A 21594-nucleotide genomic window follows, 5' to 3' on the forward strand; every position below is an offset into this window, starting at 1 on the left:
CTTAAATATATAGGAGGTCAGACTACATGATCTAACGGGGCCTCCTGGCCTTGAACTATGAAACCAGGCACTTAATGCCATCAAGGACAGTCGTTAGCTCATTGCAGTTCACCCTAGAGACTAGGACAAGTGGCATCTAACGTGCGAGTTAACAAGCTCTCTAATATTAGGCTTTCATAATAAAGAGGAGAAAAGCTCGTGTCCTGACCCCCAATAATTTTTCAGGCAGTTGAATTCAACATGTTAACCCCCCCCCCAATGCACAAAGTTAAGCTGTTTGGACAGAAACGTCTCCCTCTGATACTCCTGACATACATGCTTGGTGTTTGCAAGGTCAATCCTACAATTCTTCAGGCCTCCCTAGAGCCTCCTAGGGAAAAACGAGCTGACATTTTCAGTGAGGGGGAGGAAAATATGCCTTTCAGTTCTTTTTTTACATGCCTCAGGAAGAACCTAAGTCATGTATGCCATGACACCCCTTTTGCAGGTCGTCACGAGTTGCATAATTGAGTGCTTTGATTGGAAATGACAGAGCAGAGATCATCTTTTTATTGGGTACATACAGCCCCTGCACTGCAGGCTTTTGTTCTCAGATTGAATCCTTGCAATACAAATAATTGGGTGTGTTATAGGATATATCTCTGGCTCACTTTTAGGGCATACTGCTATTTGTTTGGTTGAGATCACTTCTGAGCGCTGCAGCTGAGCGCTCGGCACCGGGGGGTGCAATCCTCTTGATTCTGGGGAAGATTTCAAAAATATCAGAAAAAGGGAGGGGATGGGGAAAGCTAAGCAACACCCGGGGGCTCTGGCATCTGATCAGTGGATGCGACTGCTCCAGTTGTCTATAGGCCAAGAAAAAGGTGAGCCATGTGTCAGGATGGGACGGGACGGCAGCCACAAAAGATTCTCCCCTGCATTAATGGATGCGCTCGTCCATCTCCCACCCCCCAACTCTCCCCACCATGCCATGGTCAAGCCCTGACGGACGTCTTAGGTAGCCTGGATCACACGAACCACCTTAGCTAGATGGCCGGTGAAACCCCAGCTTTTGAAAGATCCCCTTTCAAGCCTTTCAGTCCCCCCCAAAACTCCCATAGTAACCCACTACAATTAGGCCCTTCCCTGCCACCTCCCACGCCGCAGGTAATATAGCTCAGACAATATAGTAGCAGAGAAATACTGACATTTTATTTCACAGAGGACTGTGGGACTGATTTTGGTCTAGACCCCTTTTCACTGCAAACGCATATTGGTTTTGGGAGTCAATTGGCAGGATGACAGCGGTCATCACGGCAGAACCAGAAAGGTTTGAGTCTCTTAGCAAGAAGTGTGTGTTGCGAGTCGACAAGGTCTTACTAGGTTTCTTCCAACCCTTCCAGGCTGTTGAGCATCTGCTCTTTCAACAAAGCCGACTCCGAGGTCAGGGTGTGGACGTGCAGGTGATCGTCCGCAGATAGCGAGATGTAAAAGAGTCTCTCAGGGGCTACCAAGTGCAGCCGGGAACGGTTCAAAAAACAGCCCCACGACTGCAGCTCTTCTCAGAAGGCTTCGGGCCAACAGCACAGATGTGTTTTTCCCCCCCCAGTCTGCAAAAAAACCATCTGATTTCATCAGCGGGAGAGAGCACCGAATAAAAGACAGCACAGCAGGGGGCAATACACTGACTGGGTCACGTGCTGATCCACATCTACACTGGGAGAAACCCAGATTAAACTCCAATAGGTTTAAATCCAAAGTAAAACGATCACAGCAGCAACCAAGAGTCTGGCCTTGCATTTTTGAAAGCTGTCTTAAGACACAGATTATAATAGGTTTCATTCTTAGGGTTACAAATAGCACATTTAATTTTCAAACCAAAAAAAATAAAAATAAAAATCCAAGAATGTTTTTCCATCCACTCCCGGGGTTAGTTTCTTAATTTTTTCCCCCTTCCACTTCATTCAGTTGTATCATCAGCTTTACCTTCCGGTCAGGTTTGTTTCCCAGGTCTTATGCTCCAGGTTGGGATTTGGGGTCTAAAGCTGTTGGGGAACCGCTATGTTTTAAAAATCATTGCAAAAACCAGCTTCAAGAAAAATCTTGCTGCTCTCATGATGTGATAAAGCCACTTCAAAGATCTCCATCCTATGACCGTACAGCACCTATGGCAGATTGCTCTCTGTTTAACAAGGGTGATGCCAGGTAGGACAGTAGGAAGAAATCCCATTTTGTCCTTTGAAGACATGACTCAGATCCCTCCCCAGGGGACAGATTTCACACCCAAATGGTCTTCACGGCAGTGTTTGCTGGGCTTGCAAGGCAGCCGGTGATCACTGGCATTTCTTACCCTCCATGTTTCTTGTGTTATCCAGAACAAAGGGGTTGGTTGTCTACGCATCACTTGAGTGCCCAGCCAGGAGCATCACCGTGAACCAGGCCCTGCACATATCCTTTGGGTTCATATGCACCATGTCCTGGAAGTGAGGCAACGTAGCTGCTGTAGAGCGGCCCTCGGTGTCATTTCTGGCTGTTGGCATGCACAGAAGCAAAGCAAGGGCTGAGCCCGTTTCCTGCCGGTGCCCTTAGGTGCTAATGTACATGTGTCCTGAAGTTACAAACGCTACCAAGAATTGGTGGACTCTGTCAGGCTTCAACTGGCTTTGGGACCAGCCACAAGCAAGAGTCCTCCCCATGAGGCCAAGAGAGGGAAGAGCTGCCAACTATTTCTTGCAGCCCAAAAACCGGCAAAATGCAGATGCACATTTGTTGTCATGGCCCAGTTGCAATGTGTGGAAAAAGAAGGAACAGGAGGGAGCGAGGGGTGGGAAAATACTTTGGAAGAGAAAAATAAATGCATCTTTGATGCACACCATGTCTGGCCATTTTTTCCCTTTTATTTTAGCACAGGATTTTCTGTGTGGGCATTTCAGTTGTTTCTGCAGCGGACTCCTTTGGAGGAAATTAAACCTGTAATCTGTAAACATTTATTGCAGAATAAGGAGAACGTCCCCTTGGTTAAATAAGTGACTCCCTTGGACCAACTTCACATTTGCCCATTTATAAACCAGATTTCCTCACCCCCGCACAGCAACTTGCCTCTGTGATGGAGAAATGCGGGAGCGAGGCCCCTTACTATCTGGTGCCAGGAAAGGGGATTATGGGGCAATGCATAATATCTTTACACTGGCAGGCATTGGATTGGCAGCAGGTGGCACCTCCTTAAAATGGCCTGGTACCAGGCTCTTCATAGTAGTAGGAGGTTTCCTGCCAATTATGGGTGACTACTGTCTTCATTTAGGTCGGGGTAAGGACAGTGGCATTAGCTTGAAAGCCCATCAACAGCTTAACCTCGAGCACTTCCTACTGCTCCAGGGAAGCAGGAAAGCAATTAAGCCATTGCCTTCCTCTGCCCCTGAAGGCTGCCTGGGGGCAGCACCGTCTCCTCTGCTAGGAGAAGACCGGTCTCTCTCTGACCGGTCTTCTATGAAATTCAGCTGAAAACGGCATTACCCAGAAAAAGAAAGGGACACTTCACAAGAACGTCACGACATACACTTTTAAACAAGGTCAGCTACACAATCGCCACATCGAGGGGAGTGGGAGGGGGGTTGTGGGACACTCCACCTGCCTACCCCAACGTCCAGGCCGTCACTTCAAAATTTGTCATCAGCTTTGGCCAAAATGCCGACATTTTTCGTGGGCACGTTATGTCCGCTTGTGCACTAAAAGAAATGCATACAATCTCCAAAAATACAAGAAAAAGGACAAAAAAATTGGACTTTCTACATATGTACACAAAGCCCCTCCCCGACCACGCAGTCCAGAGAGGCATGGGGAGCCAGTGACCAGAGAAGGGGAGGATGTCCACACATTCAGTAGTTCCAGAAGGGTCCCCATGCCATTGGGTTCGGAAGAGAGCCAACGCCACTCATTGCAACAAGAACGGCAGGGTTTATTGTTGTGCCATTGGGTTTCCTTTCCAGTTCCTCAGTCCATGCGCAGCTTCATGTCCCGATGGTCCATGGGGGTGACAACCTCGTTGGAGTAGCCGTTTTCAGAGCACAGCGACAGCTCGTCCGTATTCTCCCCTCCGTTGTTGATTTCTGTGGAAGACAGAGGAAAATGAAGGTCTGCGGCCGATGACCAGAGTCCCCTCCACCAATGCACCACGTGGACATGCCCCGCTTGCCGTGACCGATCTACCAAGGTGTGTGAATCAAAAGTACGCTGGATCTCACAGAAGAAGTGCCTTAGGGCTTCAGAGGATCAGTCCCTAAGGGTCTCCTATTTTTACAGGCAGAAGCACAGAGCGACCTGCCCAAAAACCAGCAAGTCAGCGGTACAGCTTCCAGCAAACGTCTCTCTTAATGCTAGCCTGCTGGTGGCTCTCCACGGATGGGCCACCGCCGAAATAAAATGACTCCCATTTTATACCAGGATAAACAAAACGAGATTGATACCCCTTTTTTGTCTACAAATCCCAAAGCCTAATGCTGCCCACTAGACAATCCTTCCAGTGTGAACAGCTGAACTGGAGCCACCGACACTGCAGTAGGCGCTTACAATAAGGAAGAGGTGAGTTTTGAGTGCAATTTCCACTAGTTCAGATTTTAACCCAATGGACCTGCCTGTCTTTGTGCTGGAAACAGAGATACTCCCAGGACTTGCTGGTTTTGCTGAATGAAACAGCCCATTCTGTGATGCTTTTCATTGTTGGTGCTGGTCTTCATCATTTTTCCTCCTTCACAGGCACAAATCATGACAATGTATTTTACCTCTACCTCTTAATATGTGCAATGTGAAGAGAACAGCTGGAACGTCAGCCTGACCTGACCAGCATTTGTTTTCATGTCACTAAATTTGGAGGGGAGTCCACGGGATTCATTTGCACCACTGAATGGGAGAGCATAATTAGCCCCATAATTTAGTCATCTCCCAGGAGCACAGATGTTAGTATGCATGTCCTTTGCGCAAGGAGAGATTATCCACACAATTTGGAAGAATGTAAATGCATCAGCTTGGATCTTTCAAAGCTAAAAGTCTTCCCTTAGCACAAACCCTGTTTCCTTACCAAGCGGACAGTGGTGTGGTAAGTACGCCCCCTGCTAGAAGCCATATGCATCAGCCGGAAAGGTTTTTAGAGGAAGGAAAAACCAGCGTGCCCTAAGCAGTTAGTAGCCCGCAGACCCATGATGCCTACAGTTCCCACAGAAGCCTTCACCCATACTGGTGCCAACCAGTGACCCGTGCTTTTCAGCTCTCTGCAGTTTTACCTTGTAACGACTAGAGTCTTTTGGAAAAAAAAAAAAAAAAAGATAAAAGAAAAAAAAAAAAGCCAACAAGAAATTTTGTCAGTGAATCAGGCAGACTTCAGACGGTAGAACCTGCAAGACAGTGCAAAGAGCCTCACATGAAGCAAGGTTGAAAGAGGCAATCGGCTCAGATTCTCAAACAAGTTAGCGAGGGGAAAAGATGCTTAGCGAGGGAGAGAGATCCATTAGGTCATGAATCCCGTGACTATCGGCATGGCAGAGAGCACCCGCCTTCAAGGTGGGGGCATCAGGCAGACCCTACAGGGCAAAAGGAAAGCTTTCACATATGCTAGGGACCACAGCACGCACTCTCCCAGGCCCCTAGGAACGTACTGTGGCTGCTAGCAAATGCAAAAGCATCTTCCCGGCTATTCTTACCTGCACTCGCTTGCAACCAGAGATGCCTTCACCTTGCTTGGCAGACATAGCCCTAGCAAGAGTCCAGTCCAGTCCACAGCTTCATGCTTACTTCTTTCTCTTCCCCACCTCCCCAGCTCTGCACCATCACAAGCTCCTACTGAACATGGCTACTCTGGCACCCTCCACTCTGTGATCTCACTATAAAGCAACACCAACTGGGCAACTCATGGGAGTACTAAAGTTTCCAGTCGAATACCCTCCCTTCAAATCTCTCCTCAATCCCACCCTTTGCTGCGCTGCCCACAAGGACGCTTGGCAAGAATTTAGCTGCTGGGGTCCTGAAACCGTTGCCGGTCCTGCTGACCTCTGCCATAGAGTTGTCAGCCTGAGTTCCCGCATTGGTCTTTCTCTGCCATTACAGCAAGGACAATCGTTTAGTTCTTCATTCATGCAGCAGCCAGCTCAGGGGGGCCTGATCTATGGCTAAAGCAACTAGAATACTAACAAAGGCAGGAAACCTAGCAGTTTGGTAGACGCTTGAAATCTCTTTGCTTTGCCCCATGAGACGTTTCATAGCTTCATAGATTGTAAGGCTTGGAAGGGACCTCGGAAGATTATCAGATCCAGCCCCCTGCACCAAGCAGGGAAGATAACTGGGGGTCAGGGGAACCCCAAGGGTCAAGTTGGCCGAGCATTGCCCGAATAGATGCTATGCTGAATTACATCTGCTAAGGACCTGCACCCCGAGTTCCCTGCTGTTTCCAACAGAATATTGTTGTGCTTCCCTATTGTCCAAATCCTGTGAGCCTGACAGCCACATGCATTGCTGTGGTCATGCATAAGGTAGAACTACAGGCTTGTTTTCTTCCTGGTGGCATGCTCCAGATCAGACCAAAGGCCCCTGCCAGATGTGCAAGTAAAGGCACGACAGGATCTCATGCACAGTTCACACAACTGCACTTCCTACCATTTCACAAGTGTGTGGCAGGAGGCATGATGGTGGGATTGAGCATCAAATCCCATCATGCCGTATTACCAGTGCAGGGAAAGCCTGGGATCATGATCCTGAGTTCCCTTTGCACCAGCAAGTAGCAAGCTCCTGCAGCTGGGAGCCCCGTCAGCTGATCCAGGGTTCCCATCTGTGGGGGCAAATGGTGAGCTCCTGTGGCTGGGACAGCCTATTGCTTGCAGGCTCCATCATGTAAAGGGCCTCTCAGTCCCTAGAGCACCTGGTGCCTCCCACATCTGGGGCCATGGGGGTGCACCGGGCCACATGTTCAATTAATGACAGGAACCAGCCACAAAGTTATTTCACATTTTTTTGTGGACTAACTTTGTGGCTTAATTGCTTTACTGTATAGCTGGGTCAACTTCAGACATGGTTAAGCAGTTAATCGTGTCTTAAGTGCAACATGTGGCAGGTGCCTGAGAGATGACTTGGATTGTTTGTGGTCTCCGGATCCCAGCAAGTCTGCAGTCAAAGCTCAGGACCAGTTCAGAAGAGTTGTCCATTCTTCCCCTGCTCCCAGCTGTCCTCTTCAGCCAGGTTAGATGATGCACCACTGAGATGTCAGCTTACATTGAAGCACTATTGCCACGATTATCCAGGACAACAGGTGCATGTGGTGCACCATTTGGCACCAGAGAGGGCCCGGATCAAAAAGCTCCCTGGTCTAACTATGAGCAACAGAGGAGCAAAACTTGTCCGCCTTGCCCTCGCTTTATTTCCCGACCTTCTGGGCTTTCTCCCTCCAACGAACGTACCAGAAAAGATCAGTTTCTCCTTCATGATTTTGACATCCCGACTGGACCTGCGAACAGCAGCACTGAGCATGATTTGCTCGGGGTTATAGGTCCGTATGCTTCCTAGCCGCCATCTGCAACAGAAGAGAGAGATGTAAAGGACCATCCCCAAATGGAAAACACTTCCTAAGCCACCAGCCTCTGACAAACACACAGGCCACCTCACCCCATAGATACAATAAGGTTTGGTGCAACTAGAGGTAATTGGTTTCCATGCCTAATAAGGTGCCTAAATTTAGGTTGCTGAGTTGGAACAAGTTGGCTCCTGCTCCTCTGATGGGAACAAAGCGATCAGATGCAAAAAAAAGAAAGAAAAAAAAAGTTGACACCATTTCTGCAAGGCTACCGTCGCCTTTTCTCTGTGTTGTATTTATACAGACATGTTACAGGATTAAAGTGCCCAACAGTAACAAATATTCCCAAACAGATCAGAGAAACACCTCAACGAGGCATCAGTTCCAGCTGCTTCAAAGACAGAAGCAAGAAAACCCAAAGTGTAGTTGCAGAGCCACTTGTCCCCGGGAAAACCTTGTTAATCAGAGTTATGCCTTGTGACAATAAGGATCTGTGTCCCTTCCCAAGCTTGCAATCCTTGTTGAAAAAAACCCTGCTCTCGTAACTCAATGTCTTTGTGAATCATATGCAACGTGGAAGAGAAGGTCTGAGATGTAGGGATGAATAAGACAGCAGGAACTGCTGCGATTCAGTCCCGTGAGTGATGAATGCTTGAAACAGAGGGAGGCTGCCGGATAAGGTGGAATAAATAAAACTAGTGAAATTAAACATTTTAAACATTCCTCTGAAGTTTCTGCCACATTGGGTGACCGGCAGGAACCAGCCAGGGAACTGAAGCACGAATGATAAAACATCTAGGTCTGTTTGCAGTATCCAGAGTAAATGTAAATAGCATCGTGAAAAGTATGTCGGAGAAGCGGGGGAGGAAATTGCTTAATAATTTAAAGCAGTGGTTCTCAAATGTGGGGGGTGGAGGGGAAGGGGCCTCACAGGCCACTGTCACCCCTCAAAATCCCTTGCAAACACCATGCAGCCTTGTTAACAAGTCAGTGAAAACCACAGAAAAGCTCTGCAGCTCACCTACCACGGGCTGAAGGACTGGCAGGGATCTGAGGAGCAGTTTGAGAACAATCCTAAGGGATCAATATTAATGCTGGCACAGGTTTTTTTTTCTTTTAGTTGTGTGGGTTTTTCAGGCTGGGACAGTCCCTTTAAAGGTTGAATAATGACATCTCAGAGCTACTGGATCCGTCATCCCTATCAAGGTTGAAGCATTTGACTCGACCTACGTGGGGCAGTCGATGGCACCATCCCAGCAGCAGGAAACCAGGTTTCTAGTGTCAGACCTCACATTGACCTTCATCCGCCTTTCCATTCGTGCTTCCCGTACTGTCCTTTGGCTTGTCTTCTGCAACAAGCACATACAGCGCCTTGCACAATGGGGCCTTGATCCAAGCTGAATCCTCTGCGAGGCTTGCAAGCTGTAACTTTTTCCTGCTATTTCTCATTCAAGCGCCTGCTGGACCGGGAAGGGTGATGCTATTTGGAGCAAAACTTCCTTTTCTATTATACCCCTCTCTAGAACCAGCATTTACGTCCAACAGCCTTTCCTGTAGCAAACATCTTGCCAGTGTTTCTAACAAGCCAGCTGCCGAGCTAATACTCAGGGCAGAAATCCAGATATAGGGGAGCTTAGCAAAGTGACACTTTCACCTTCCACACCCTATCTGTAAGTTGAAATGGTGCTCTTGGACAAGTGGCTATAATTCCCACCGATCAGCACCCCAAATTTTGCTAGTAAGGAGGAGGTATATAATGGTTTACCTTTTAGCTCTCAGCCAGTCCCCCCTTCCCCTTTTTTTACATGGTAATTTGAAATATCAGTAACTTTGCATGACTCTTCTACCAAATAACAGGAGCAGGGCAGAGAATCAGGTTTGGGAAGACGCTTGGTGCATTTCCAAGTGTCTGGTGCCACCCAGCGGACCATCAAGGGAAACCAGTGGTACTGCATACTTACTGGAAGAGCTTGGGAGGAGGCATTTAGTACTTCCCGCAAGCTGCTGAGGCTCTTCAGGGGAGTCAGGCACAGCACATTAAACACACGCCAAAGGTTTAGGGACCAGTTAGGTAGAAATCTGGCTCACAGGGACTCCAGGGAGTCCCTACACACGTTGGTGTTTCTTTATAACATATGGTACAATGAGGGTTGACCAGGCTTTAGATGAAGGAGACAACTCCTTACAAGGAAGCGGGGAGAAGCGTGTGATGGACGAAGCTATATTGGATGGATGGGACAAAGGCACACAGAGGAGCGACATGGATGAGGCAAGAGAAGGTCGAGTCAGGCTGGAGCTGAACATTGTCCACCAACAATAGCCTCAGGAGTGCCACCTTCCTTGCTCACGGGTTCGAGCACGGCTGTTCACTGACCTGGAAGGAACGGCTTTATGCCATCGGTGTCCAATCCACTACAGCAGAGGTTCCCAAACCTTTTCTTATTGCATACCCGCTTGCAAATTTACCAGCTGCCTGTGTGCCCCTACCAGTATATGTTTTATTTTTTAGCCTCTTAAATGCCAATTATTATTATTATAATGGAAACTAAATCCACCGTTACACAATTTCTCCCACATACCCCCCAGATAGGTCTTGCACACCCGCAGGAATCCACAGTTTGGGACCCCCTGCATTAAAGGCCTGGAGGGGCCTTAACTTTCTAGTCAAAAGGCAGGAGCCTCTCAACCTCCGTGCAGCCACAGCCCGTGAAGTTTTCTCTCCACCCATCTAACCTGGGAGGAGAATTTCCTTCTTGACTCCAAACCTGGCCATCGGGTTGTATGAGCAAGTTTGATCTGACTCCAATTCTGACCTATTATAAAACCAGTGTTGCAAAGGACGTGTTTAAATGTTACAGAAGGCAAAGAAAGAATATGTTAATTCCTACAAATCCAAGTTATCTTAAAAAAAAAAAACAAAAACCGAAAGAAATCCCAGCATTTTTGCTTAGGTAGGTTTGCATTGAGTCTTAGCAATAATTACTCTGATCTCAGTTCCAGATGACATGCTGAGCAAGGGGCTTTCACTATTCATGGGAATCCAAAACCTCCAAAAATCCCAGAGTTTTTGGCTGTAGCCATGTTGGTCTAAGGATGTCAGCAGGCCGGGTTCATTGAGTAGATGTGATATCTTTTATTAGACCAACTGAGTAGTTGGAAAAAAGTTCTTAGCAACCTTTTGGGCGCAGTCACCCTTCTTCAGGCATAGGGAATCTCAAACGCTGTCTGCCAAGAATCCCAGAGAAAGCGTTTCACACCCCTCCACAGCTCGCCTGGGCTATCCTGATGATGAGTTGCACTTTTTTACGGTATTGCCTAAAGGCCTACCAAGAACAGGCCCCCAATGTTTTAGGCATTGTATGAAATAGTGTCTTCTCCTCCAAAGAGCTTACACTCTAAACAGACCACAAACACACGGGAAGGGGTGAGCGCAGAACATACGAAGCGACCGATGTTAAATTTAACAAGTTGGGAAAGTGGGAGGAGGGGGGAGCATTTTGCGGGGTGAGGATTAGTCGGGAGGCATAACCTACATGGAATAAAAAAGGAAGAAAGGAAGGGTAGCGGGACAGGTGTGGGATGAAAGTGGGGTGACAAGACTGACAGGCAACAAAGAGTTGAGCAGCGCAGGGCAGGGAAAATCCAGTAGCAACAGAGTTTTCCAAAAGGCCTGGCTTCGATCCCTTCTGCGGCTGCTCCTACCAGCTGGAGTTTTTGTCTGGGGCTTCTCTCCGGTCCCCTCACCCAAAGCAGGAGAGAGAAGAGGGAAGACCCACCTGTGTTTTAATGCCCCCAGCAGAGGACACAAACCAACACAGTGGTAAAACCAGCAAGGTACCGAGTACAAGGCAGTACTGCATAAAGAGCAGAGCTTAGTCCTCCCCTGGCTGGGGCAGTACTTACAGGCAGAAAGCCCTGCAATGCGAGGGAAGGGAAACAGAACAGCAGGCACAGGGCAGGCCATTTCTCTGTCATACAAATCTTGCTGCTCAAAGCTAAAGGCATGGAGAAGATTACACATGAAGACTTCCGTTCAAATGTAGAAATAAGTAGGAATGAAGGCTTGACTGCAGAAAGAATACAGATGTCAAGGAATACAGAAATAGCCCATGAAAACAATACAAGGGCAGAGTTTAGGGACCCTTGGGTCCATTGGCCCTCCATCTGGATTCGCATCTAATTTATAGTGTCATACGGTGCAACGTCCTGGATTTGGGTGGAGTCGCCCCCGGAGAGTTTTGTGCTGATCCAAACTCAGGACCCCTCAAGAGCTGGTGGCCAATTCTTTGAAGCCGCTAGCCCTGCTAATGTATTTCCACTGCCAAGAAAATAATGAGAAGTGAGCACAGTACTTTGCCCATCTGGGGAAAATAATGATGCCAAGTTTCATCTCAGAAAGCAGAGACTTTGCATTACTTACAGTGCCGGCAAAACACACCAGCGAGCCAGCCCGTGATCCTGGATACACGTGTGGAAATCCAGAGTAACTACAGACCCCCGGTTATGTGGTTTTAATGGAGACACACAACTCTCAGCCAACTTTCATAGGGGGCTAAAGGTGTGAAGTCAATGGGCATAAATTAAAGTGCGTCAGACTCCAGACGGGCTCTCCATTCTGGAACAAACGTCTGAGTAGAGCTTAATCCTCACTAACGAGCTAAAAGTTCACCTCCATACAAAATCACTCACGTGGGGGTTTAACCTGCTTTAGACATACGTGCCTCAACTTCACCCCTCAGTTTAAGGCATGTTAGCTTCCCCGAGGGTCTGTGTAGACAAACCTCCTGTGTACCCCACAAGGCTTCTCCTCACTTTTCAAGTTCAGCCTCAGGGAAATTCATTTTGCAGTGAGGATTAACTAACTTCAGCAGTGGATCCAAAGTGGAAAAAGTTGCATTTGCTAATTTGGAAGGGAATAAATAGAGCAGTTCAGCCTGGGGGAAACATAACCTACATGAGGAGTTATTTTACAATAGGATACTTTCCAGTTGGAAAGCACTGTGTTCATTGGGAGCTCCCCAATTATAAGACACTACAGGATTTTAGAGACAATTTAAATAGCAGCGGCTTGGACCATTAGAGAAGAGTATCAGTGTCTTTAGAAGAGCCAGCTGGACTTGGCCTTGTGGTCGCGACTTCTAAGTTACTATTCGGACTTTCACCATGGTAGCCATGGTTGTTTGTGGAGTTGGGGGATATGAAGCACCATTTCACGGTGTTCCCTGTATTATCTCTCTGCAGTGAAGCCTTAGCAGAAAGAAAAAGAGGAGGGTGGGATGGAAAGAGGAGGAGGAGGAGGAAAGCACCAGAATTACCTGATCATGTGATAGCTGTGAGATGCCAGAATGCAGCAGAGAAAGAGAGAGAAAGAGGAGGAACATGCATAACAGTCAGAGCAGTAAAGAAATTAAACAAGGCAAGAAGGCAAAAAAGATCAGTTAGAAAAGTCACCACCGCCGGCATTTCCCCTCCAGCCGGGCCACCAACACTCAGCGTCTCGTCACAGCACGAGTAACCCTGAGCTGCCACCGGGGAACCGAAGGAAGCCATGCGGAGGGGTGGAGCGAGCAACACCTACGCTGTGGCTCCGTTCCGACCCGCGCCCTCATCCTTACACAAAGGAAGAGGATGCATTTGGCCCAGCGAGACTCGCAGGAACGTGGCAAGCATCAGGTTTTGAGCCTGCCTTCCCAGGAGCTGAATCATTTCAGCAGACACGCGGGATGATTCAGGTGGTTTCTGAACGTCCCAAATGCGGCACCAACGCTTCCATGAGGCAGGGAACGGCAAGGAAGCGATGCTCTTAGGTCCCCGTAAAATGGCCCTACGGGCAAATCCTTCACTTCAGTGATGGCAAGTGGAATCCCTGGCGCTGTTTCCTGGAGTGCAATTTGGTGCCGTGCCATAAGCGTGCAATCTGTGCAAGCTCACCACTTACTGATTGACCCTGCGAGCCTAGACGGCTCACAGGAGCTGTACTTCTGCCCTGCGGGCTCTGTCACTTTGTAGGCCAGGAAGTGAATCCAAGTTCAGACTCAAGTAAGAGTGGGTGTCACTGGAGTCCTCCCCAACTTCCACCAACTTTGAACTAGTCCTCCAGCCACGAAAAGTACTTCTGAGACCAGGAGCGAGGTCTTAGCACTTCTTACCCTCACATTCAGATGGCCCAGGGATTTGCTGCACACTGTTCCTTTAATGCCTTTCTTGCCCTATCCCAGGGGCAGGCGATTATTTCAGGCGGAGGGCCGCTTACCGTGTTTTGGCAAGCTGTCAAGGGCCACGTGGGTAGTCCCGCCCCTTGACAGGTGCCCCACCCCCTGGTCGACATCTTGTGATTGGCAACCCCGCCCCCTAGCCCCTGACCTTTGCCACCCAAAGTCTCTCCCCTTGCCCCCAGAAGTACTCCTTTCAGCAAGGGGCTTTGCCATCTTGGAACCAGTAAAATACTAAATTATGTTCTAAAAAGAGAACCTCTAAAACATTCATTAATTTGATTTTTTTAAATATTTTTTGTCCTGGTTTACATGCGTTTGTGTAGTGTACACAGAGGGGATTATATAATAGCTTTAAATGAAGTTTTACTCTTGTTTATTGGGGGGTGCATATAGGTTTGTGAGGGGCTGTGGGTATGTGGGGTGTGGGGGAGGGTGTGGGTGTGTCTGTGGGGGTGGATAGGTGTGGGGGGTGTGGGTGTGAGGTGAGGGCAAATGTGGGTGTGTGTGTGGATGTGTGAGGTGTGGATGGGTATGGGGTCCGTGGGGGTGATGTGTGTGGGGGGAGGGTGGCGGGAGTATGTGAGGAGGGTATGGGTACAGGAGTGTATGGCAGTGCAACCGGGGGTGTATGTGTATGGTGGGTTGTGCGTGTGGGACTCATCCTATGAACAGACACACACTCCCTACACACAACACCCCGCTCCTGGTACCAGCATGGCCCTGTGCTCCTACAATCCAGCAATGCAGCCAGGAGCCATGTAGTGCTGGAGCAGTGCACAGGCAGGGAAATGCCTGGGGGTGGGGCGGGGCTGGGCTGCTGTGTCCTGCTGCCAGCTCCCCCTAGGTCCTACTGCCCCTGGCTCCTGTCAGCTTTGACAGGCAGCCAGGAGCAGATAAATATTAATTTTCTAAATTTTGTAGGGGCCGTGCGGGCCAGGTAAAATGTCCTGGTGGGCCAGATCTGGCCTGCGGGCTGTATTTTGCCTACCCCTGCCCTATCCACATCCCCTTAGTTCATCTGCTCTGTTCACCTCCACCTGCTTCTTGGGATGGCAGCTGTACACTAGAAGCTGTACACAGAACATTTCTACCACTCCCTCAAAACCTTTTTTCCTCCCCTGTTGCTACAGTCTTTCCATTCCCTTCCCATCCATTTCCACTCCTGACATTCTCCTTTCTTCTTTTCATCAATATACTCCCAAATTTAAAGCAGTTAAATCTATGTGAAGATTCAGAGAAAAAAAATCCATGGGGAAATCTAGATATTGTAGAGTCCTGTTTCTGGAAGCTAATCCCATCTCCCTGGGATCTCAGCAGTCTGGGTTAAAAGCCTAAATGAACCCATTTGTAGACATGTAGCTCACACGGATTAACAAATTTGAAAGCTTCTTCATTTAACATGCAGACTTTTAGAGCATTTTTACACATGCTCTGGGACGTGGCGCTGGGTGCTTTAATTAGTTAGCCGTGCTAATTAAAAGTGCCTGCACGTCACATGCGTCAGTGTCCCCATGTGTCCCCACACTGAAAAAATGACAGTGGGGCACTTTGAACTAAAGCTCATCGAACATGTTTTATGTAAAAGTGCCTCGCCACCATATTTTCAGCGCGGGGACGCACAGGGACGCTGATACACATGACATGGAAGGCTGCCAGAGTGCACTGATTTCCGTGCTCCAGCAGACTCAATTAATCGGGTCTGCTCTAATGCACTGGATTACCAGTGCATTGGACCAGGCTCCCTGCACGTGTAGACGGGATTCAGAGAAAATGCTGAAAAACTGAATTAAAGACAGACAATCAAATGACTGTCACTATTGCCTTGAAATTACACTCCTGATATGAAGAGCAAGACATATGTCCATCGTCCATCCAGAGCAGTCAGCATGTTTCCCTATTTGGCATTATTCTTGGGTTAAGGGTTTTACTTGAATTATTTGCTTAAGTTTATCCCGGATGAAATTCCTCTCTGGCTTGGACTATGTTGACTATAAAGGATTCTTTCTGGCCTCAAAGACTCAGCTCTTTAGGTCTAAAGTATACCCAAAATGGAATCACTTTGCAGATTGATTTTTGGTTTCATTTAATTACATTATTGGAAAAGTGCTTAGTGTTATGTGGAGATATCAAACCCAGTACTTTATCAGTTGTACTTCTGCCACCATATTGAAGTCAACAGACCAAACTCGTTGCTGGCATAACTTTGTTACTTTGAATTGATACAAGGCATGGAAGTTGGTTGCCAGATTCAGAGGATGGCAAAATTGCAGACAGCGGAATAGGTACAACAGGTCTAGCATCTGGCAGGGAATCCAATCAGTAAGTGATGGTCTCAGCAGCTGCACTCTATTGTAACTCATTACAAAAATACCAAGGAAATTATCCACACTTGGGGAATTAGCTGCAAAGCAAATGAGTCAGGGCAACGTGACAGCGAAATTGCTAGCTCATGAAGCTGAAGCGGATGTTTCATGTGACACTGCTGGGCCTAAGGCTCAGACATTTGTGAACCAATGAAGGAGGAAATTGCACGCCAGTCAGTACCTGGGCCCATGGTGCTTTAAATGTGCCAAAGCAAGAGGCAGTTACAAAGTTAAAAAAAAACAAAAAAACCAGAAGAGAAGAGAAGTGGACAAAGCTTCACATTTCTCTAGGAGGATGCTGCAATTCTCTCCAGTTATTTCTGAGTTCAAGTTCTTAAAAAGGGTAAAAACACTGTCATAGCTGGCCATAAAACATCTCTCTTGGGAGGAAAGGCAAATTTCAGGAGAGATGCCATAGCTCAACCAGAAGGAGAGCAGCTTGGTAATGCTGTCACAAACACAACCCAAAAACGTATTCTAGAGAGATTCCCCTGGAACAGTTATTAGGAAGTCACGTCACTGCCGATTTACCTGCAACCTGCCAAAAAATTAAATCTGAACCCTAGGAGCATATGGAAGTACTGAATTATATTCTTTGTTGGTTTTGATGATTAATGAGGATGTTTGCCCCTCAGACCAAGACATCACAAGCAACCATTGCTATGCTATCTTCAGAGAAGCGTCATTACTCAATGTCATCCTCCCCTCTCTTCTTCAGAGAAAATTGAGGAAACCCCACTCAAACTAACTAGTGCAAAAACTGCTGTGTGAGCAGTTAGGTCGCAACAATTTCAAACTTTCTGCCAAACCTTCTTTCTCTTCTTCCAAAATAAAACTTATTTGCATTTATTTCCCCAAAGCATTGATGGTCCCTTTTCTAGGTGCCCCAAGCAAAAGCCATATTATCACCGCTGTTTTTCAGGACTCCTTACTCTTCTTAAGCATCTTCATACCCTTATAGTAACATCACTCAACTGAATGCTGAAGGAGGAAGGAAGAGAAATTCTTTTTAAAAAAAAAACTCCACAAATGACCAGTGTCCTAAAACCAAGCATTTTGCGAATACTGTGCTTTTCTCATCTCTAGCCCACAATCTTAAACTGAGCGCACGCACCACAAATACATGAAAGCTGACCTGTAACAATTTTACTTACTTCTGGAATATAAAAACTCCTACAATTATGGTAAATGAAATGATATCAGATGTTATCCATATTAGACAGTACTCGTCTGGAGGCTGAAAGACAAAAAAATAAAATAAGCGCATATTATACCTTCTGGTTTATGCAACATGCTAGAGATTGTACAATATATTAAATGAGGATCAAAAAAACCCCACGAAACCTCACAACATCTATACACATTGCCTAACTGGACCACACCTATCTCCTCCACCTCTGTAGTTGCCATATTTTCTCACATACAATACACCCCAGAATAAAATGCACACCTTATTTTGGAAAGCCAAAATGAAGGAAAAAAGATCCTTCCTTGTAGTAACTAACAGGGCTGCGCGAAACGGCACCGTTCCGTTTTGCCTTGAGTTTCGACAGTTCGACGGAACAGTGTTTCATATTGAACTTCATTTCGAGTTGAAACAGCTGTTCCGTTCCATTCTGTTGAAACAGAAAGACTGTTTCAACGCTGTTTCGAATTTCGCTGGGGATGGGGAGTCAGACCAGTTGGGCTGACTTCCCATCCCCACCGCTAGATCACTCTGGGGGCAGAAGCAGGCCCCAGCCGGGCCGCCCCCCGCCCCCGGCACGATCTAGCGGGGGGAATGGGAAAGCAGCCCAGCTGGGCTGCCTCCCACCCCTGGCGCAATCTAGCGTGGAGGAAGCAGCCCAGCTGGGCTGCCTCCCGTCCCCTATCAGATCTTGCACTGGGGATGGGAAGTCAGCCCAGCTGGACTGACTTCCCATCCCCAGCCTATGGTCAAAATGTTTTGACTTTTGCAACGTTTTACCAGCCTCATTTTGTTCCGAGGCTATTTCGAGGGCCTTTGTTTTGTTTCAATTTTGCCGTTTCAACCTCCAAATTGGTCGAAACTGTCGAAACAAAACGGCGGGTGAAATTTCACACATCCCTAGTAACTAACTAACTAACTACCAATATTGAGGGAGCTGAGTCTGCTCACTGTGGATTGTGCGAACACTACTTTCGCATTGCTCTTACCATATTTCCTTGCATATGATGCAAGCTCCACTTTCCAGCAACCTTTTTGAGTGGAAAGTGTGTGAACTGTATGCAAGAAGATATGGTACTTCTGCATAATAGTGCTCTGAATCCCAGGTCAAGAGGCCCAATTTGCTCTTGGCTTTTAAAGAAACCTGGTAAAAAAATATTTTGTCAAATCAAAATCTGCAGTGTCCCCATGCAGGGGACATCCCTGGCATCCAGGGAAAGCAGTGTCCATTCTATCCCTGTCTTTCCACATTATTACAGTTTTCTGAAGGAGTCGTATTTTGGACAGAAAGTTCCCATGTCTTGTCCCAACCTTGCAGGGGCGTTTAAACTCCTGTGGATAATTTGAGTAAATGAGATATACATCCATCCGCTAAAATTACCCACAGGCGTTTTATACAGCTTTGTTCTAGATAAGGTTTCAAATCCAAGTCTGAGTGAGAGTGTGAGTGTGTTTGTGTGTGTGCACATACACGCACGCATGTCTACATATGCATCTACCTAGATCCCTATCTATATATAATCTCCATAATCCATATTATATATTGATCAAATAATACACAGGAGTTTTTGTATTATATCATATGATATTACCCACAGTTTTTATTTTACATATGAAATTATATGAAACGTAAACTCCTGTGTATAATCTGAGTAAATGGGATATTGAGATTGTATAGAGATCTATGTCGATACATATGTGGACATGCACGCACACACACACACACACACACACACACACATATATTAACCACAGAAGTTTTTATTTATACAAGATACCTATGTGGACATGCACGCATGCACACACACACACACATTACCCACAGGAGTTTTTATTTATACAACTCCTGTGGATAATGTTAGCAAATGGGATATTAAGACACACACAAACAGACACACATGCATGCATGTAACGTCCTAACCAGATTAACATTTGTAATCACGTCTAGAACAGACAGATCTCAAGTCTGAAACTTGCCCAGCATACCATACCAATCGAGGTGGAAGGCCCCAATTCAGCACAGTACTTAGGCCAATACTTTCCAACCTTTTCCTCAGCATAACCCCATTGAGGCCCATGCTTACTTCTTTAAGGGGCAGATTATAAACTAGTGTAAACCGTCATCGCTTCATAGAGTATAATGGATCGTCTACACCAGGGTTTGCAAGCTATGAGCTGCAGACCAGATTGGGACCACAAAGTGATTGGATCTGGGGCAGAAAGAAAAGGAAAGAACCCCCCCCAAAACTGGCAACCAGTGGAGTGACAGCCAGGTTAGAAGCAGCACCCCATAGCTTTAAGAGGATGTTGACCCCTCTTTTATACCAACTGATCTGATTGAGCATGGGAGTAGGTCCCTTCATGGCCAGTGCCAAGGTTAAAGAAAGTACTTTCCTGAATGGGGGATTAAGGGCTTTGCCAGGTAAACAGTACCTACCTTTAAAAGCATTTCAATGATTTCAAAAGTCACTTTTAATCATGCTCAGAGTGCACTTATGGGAAAGATACAGCCAGCAGTGTAAGCTCATGTACCTCTCTTCCAGCCTGCCCCCAAAGAAAAACTGTTTTCAGATGCTTCCAACCTTTTCCTAGCTTAATCCTTTAACTCAGGTCCTGAATCCACACGCAAATCTAGAGGCACATTGGGCCATACACATTTTAACACTAATAAGTACAAATAATTGTATTGGTTCTAAGAATAGTAAATGTAATGTAAAAAGCTGCGTTAAACCAATGGTAGGTTTATATGGGAAGAGCTAAGCTAAACTATGCTTCTATCAGCAACCTTCGTTCAACCTCGCTGCACACAACAGCTTCTGATCGTTTCTGCGGTTGAACATCTTCACATATTAGAGTTGATACTGGAAAAGCTGGATCGCAGAACTAGCTGGACAAGCCAAAAAATCCATCGTGTCCGGTGGAGTTTTGGTCCTTGTACGCCTACACTTGCGTGCACACAACCACACACAATATTAAAAACATACAAACCAAATGTACGTTGCATACGTACATCATTAGAGACGACTGACATACGTTTTGCATATGTATGGTAACATAGTGTTTTGCCGGAACAGGAATTATTTAATGGTGAAAAACCAAGTTGATTTAAGTTTTCCGATTGTTTGGAAAGAAGACTAACAATAAAAAAAAAAGGTTTAGGTGCGCATGTCAGCATGACAAGACTAAACAATCGGATCGAAATAGTCACGTTTTCATTTGGCCATCCCCAACCCTACAGTTTTTGGAACTTTCTCTACCAAAATGTACAATTTCCAATAGTTCAAAACACAAAGATCACAATACCAGGGAAGAGACATTTTATTTTCCAAACGGGTCTATCATTCATAGGAGGTTTCATTTACACACACACGCAAGATATATACGTGATTTCCTTGACATTAAAGGAATCCATCTCTGCTGGTTTGAAAATATGGAATCCATTACAGGAAATACATTTAAAAAAACCCAAAAAACCAGGAGAGCTAGATTTGTCAATACACATACTTTAAGAGTTCCCTGGTGTGCTGCAAACACATTAACAGAAATCTTCCCTCAACAGTTAATACACAGCATTGCTGGGAAAGGAGAATGGGTCAGTGAACACAACTGTTCTGCACAGACATATAATTGAGCTCATATGGTTTGAGACCTGCCCAGCGATTAGCAAGCTCTCACCGGTTGATTTATGATGGAAAGCTTGCTATAAGGAATACATTAGCAAGCCTCCCTTAGAAAGCATATTTTTAATTTAACAATAGATGCGTCCCATTCATGAGATCACCGCACAGCAAACGAACTTCATGTTGCTTCAATCTTGTGTTGAACAGGGGAATTCACACTTGGTTCTTCTCCTTCAGGAAAATGTTGAAAAAGCGCAACGGAGATTTAGAAATGCAAAAAACTAGAAGTCGTGGTTCAGAGATGAACCCTTTTATGAGACCAACTAAGAAATTGCAAAAAATATATCTTTTTCTGCGATAAAAGGTCTCATCTCTGAACCAAGAGTCCTAGATTGTTGCATTTCTTTTGGTCTCAGACCAACACGGCTACCAAATCCATCCCCAAAGGAGATTTAGAAATTGAACTCCTACCCAGACTTTGCAAACCTTGTCCTATCAGAGTCTACTCTTGGTTATTACTAGTGCTATTTATACAGGGGTGGGGGGGGGGTGGGAAACTGTCATTATTTCACGGCAAAACACAGAAAAATGCCTAGTTTGAAATGGAAAAGCACACCTACATAATTGGAAGAGAACGGAGTCACACCTCACAAACCCGTGTGTCACATCTTGGCAGCAG

At 46.4% G+C, this 21594-nt stretch overlaps 1 protein-coding gene across 9 annotated transcripts in view; it reads right to left on the reverse strand.

Moving 5' to 3' along the window:
* Positions 1-1169: 1169 nt before the first annotated feature.
* Positions 1170-21594, reverse strand: part of GDPD5 (glycerophosphodiester phosphodiesterase domain containing 5) — a 309687-nt gene continuing 289262 nt past the window's right edge. For 7 of the 9 annotated variants that reach the window (XM_025202055.1, XM_025202053.1, XM_025202052.1 and 4 more), the window contains 3 exons: positions 17264-17346; positions 7419-7531; positions 3948-4085 (listed from right to left, as the gene is read on the reverse strand). In XM_025202055.1, the coding sequence (XP_025057840.1) occupies positions 3970-4085; positions 7419-7531; positions 17264-17346 (312 nt within the window). In that variant the 3' untranslated portion in view covers positions 3948-3969. Of the gene's footprint in view, positions 4086-5255; positions 5367-7418; positions 7532-17263; positions 17347-21594 lie in introns of all 9 variants that reach the window. The other 2 variants (XR_003093654.1, XM_025202057.1) reach the window with 2 other exon arrangements.

Source organism: Alligator sinensis, unplaced genomic scaffold (assembly GCF_000455745.1).
Source record: "Alligator sinensis unplaced genomic scaffold, ASM45574v1 scaffold1008_1, whole genome shotgun sequence".
In the NCBI taxonomy this organism is placed as follows: Eukaryota; Metazoa; Chordata; order Crocodylia; family Alligatoridae; genus Alligator; species Alligator sinensis.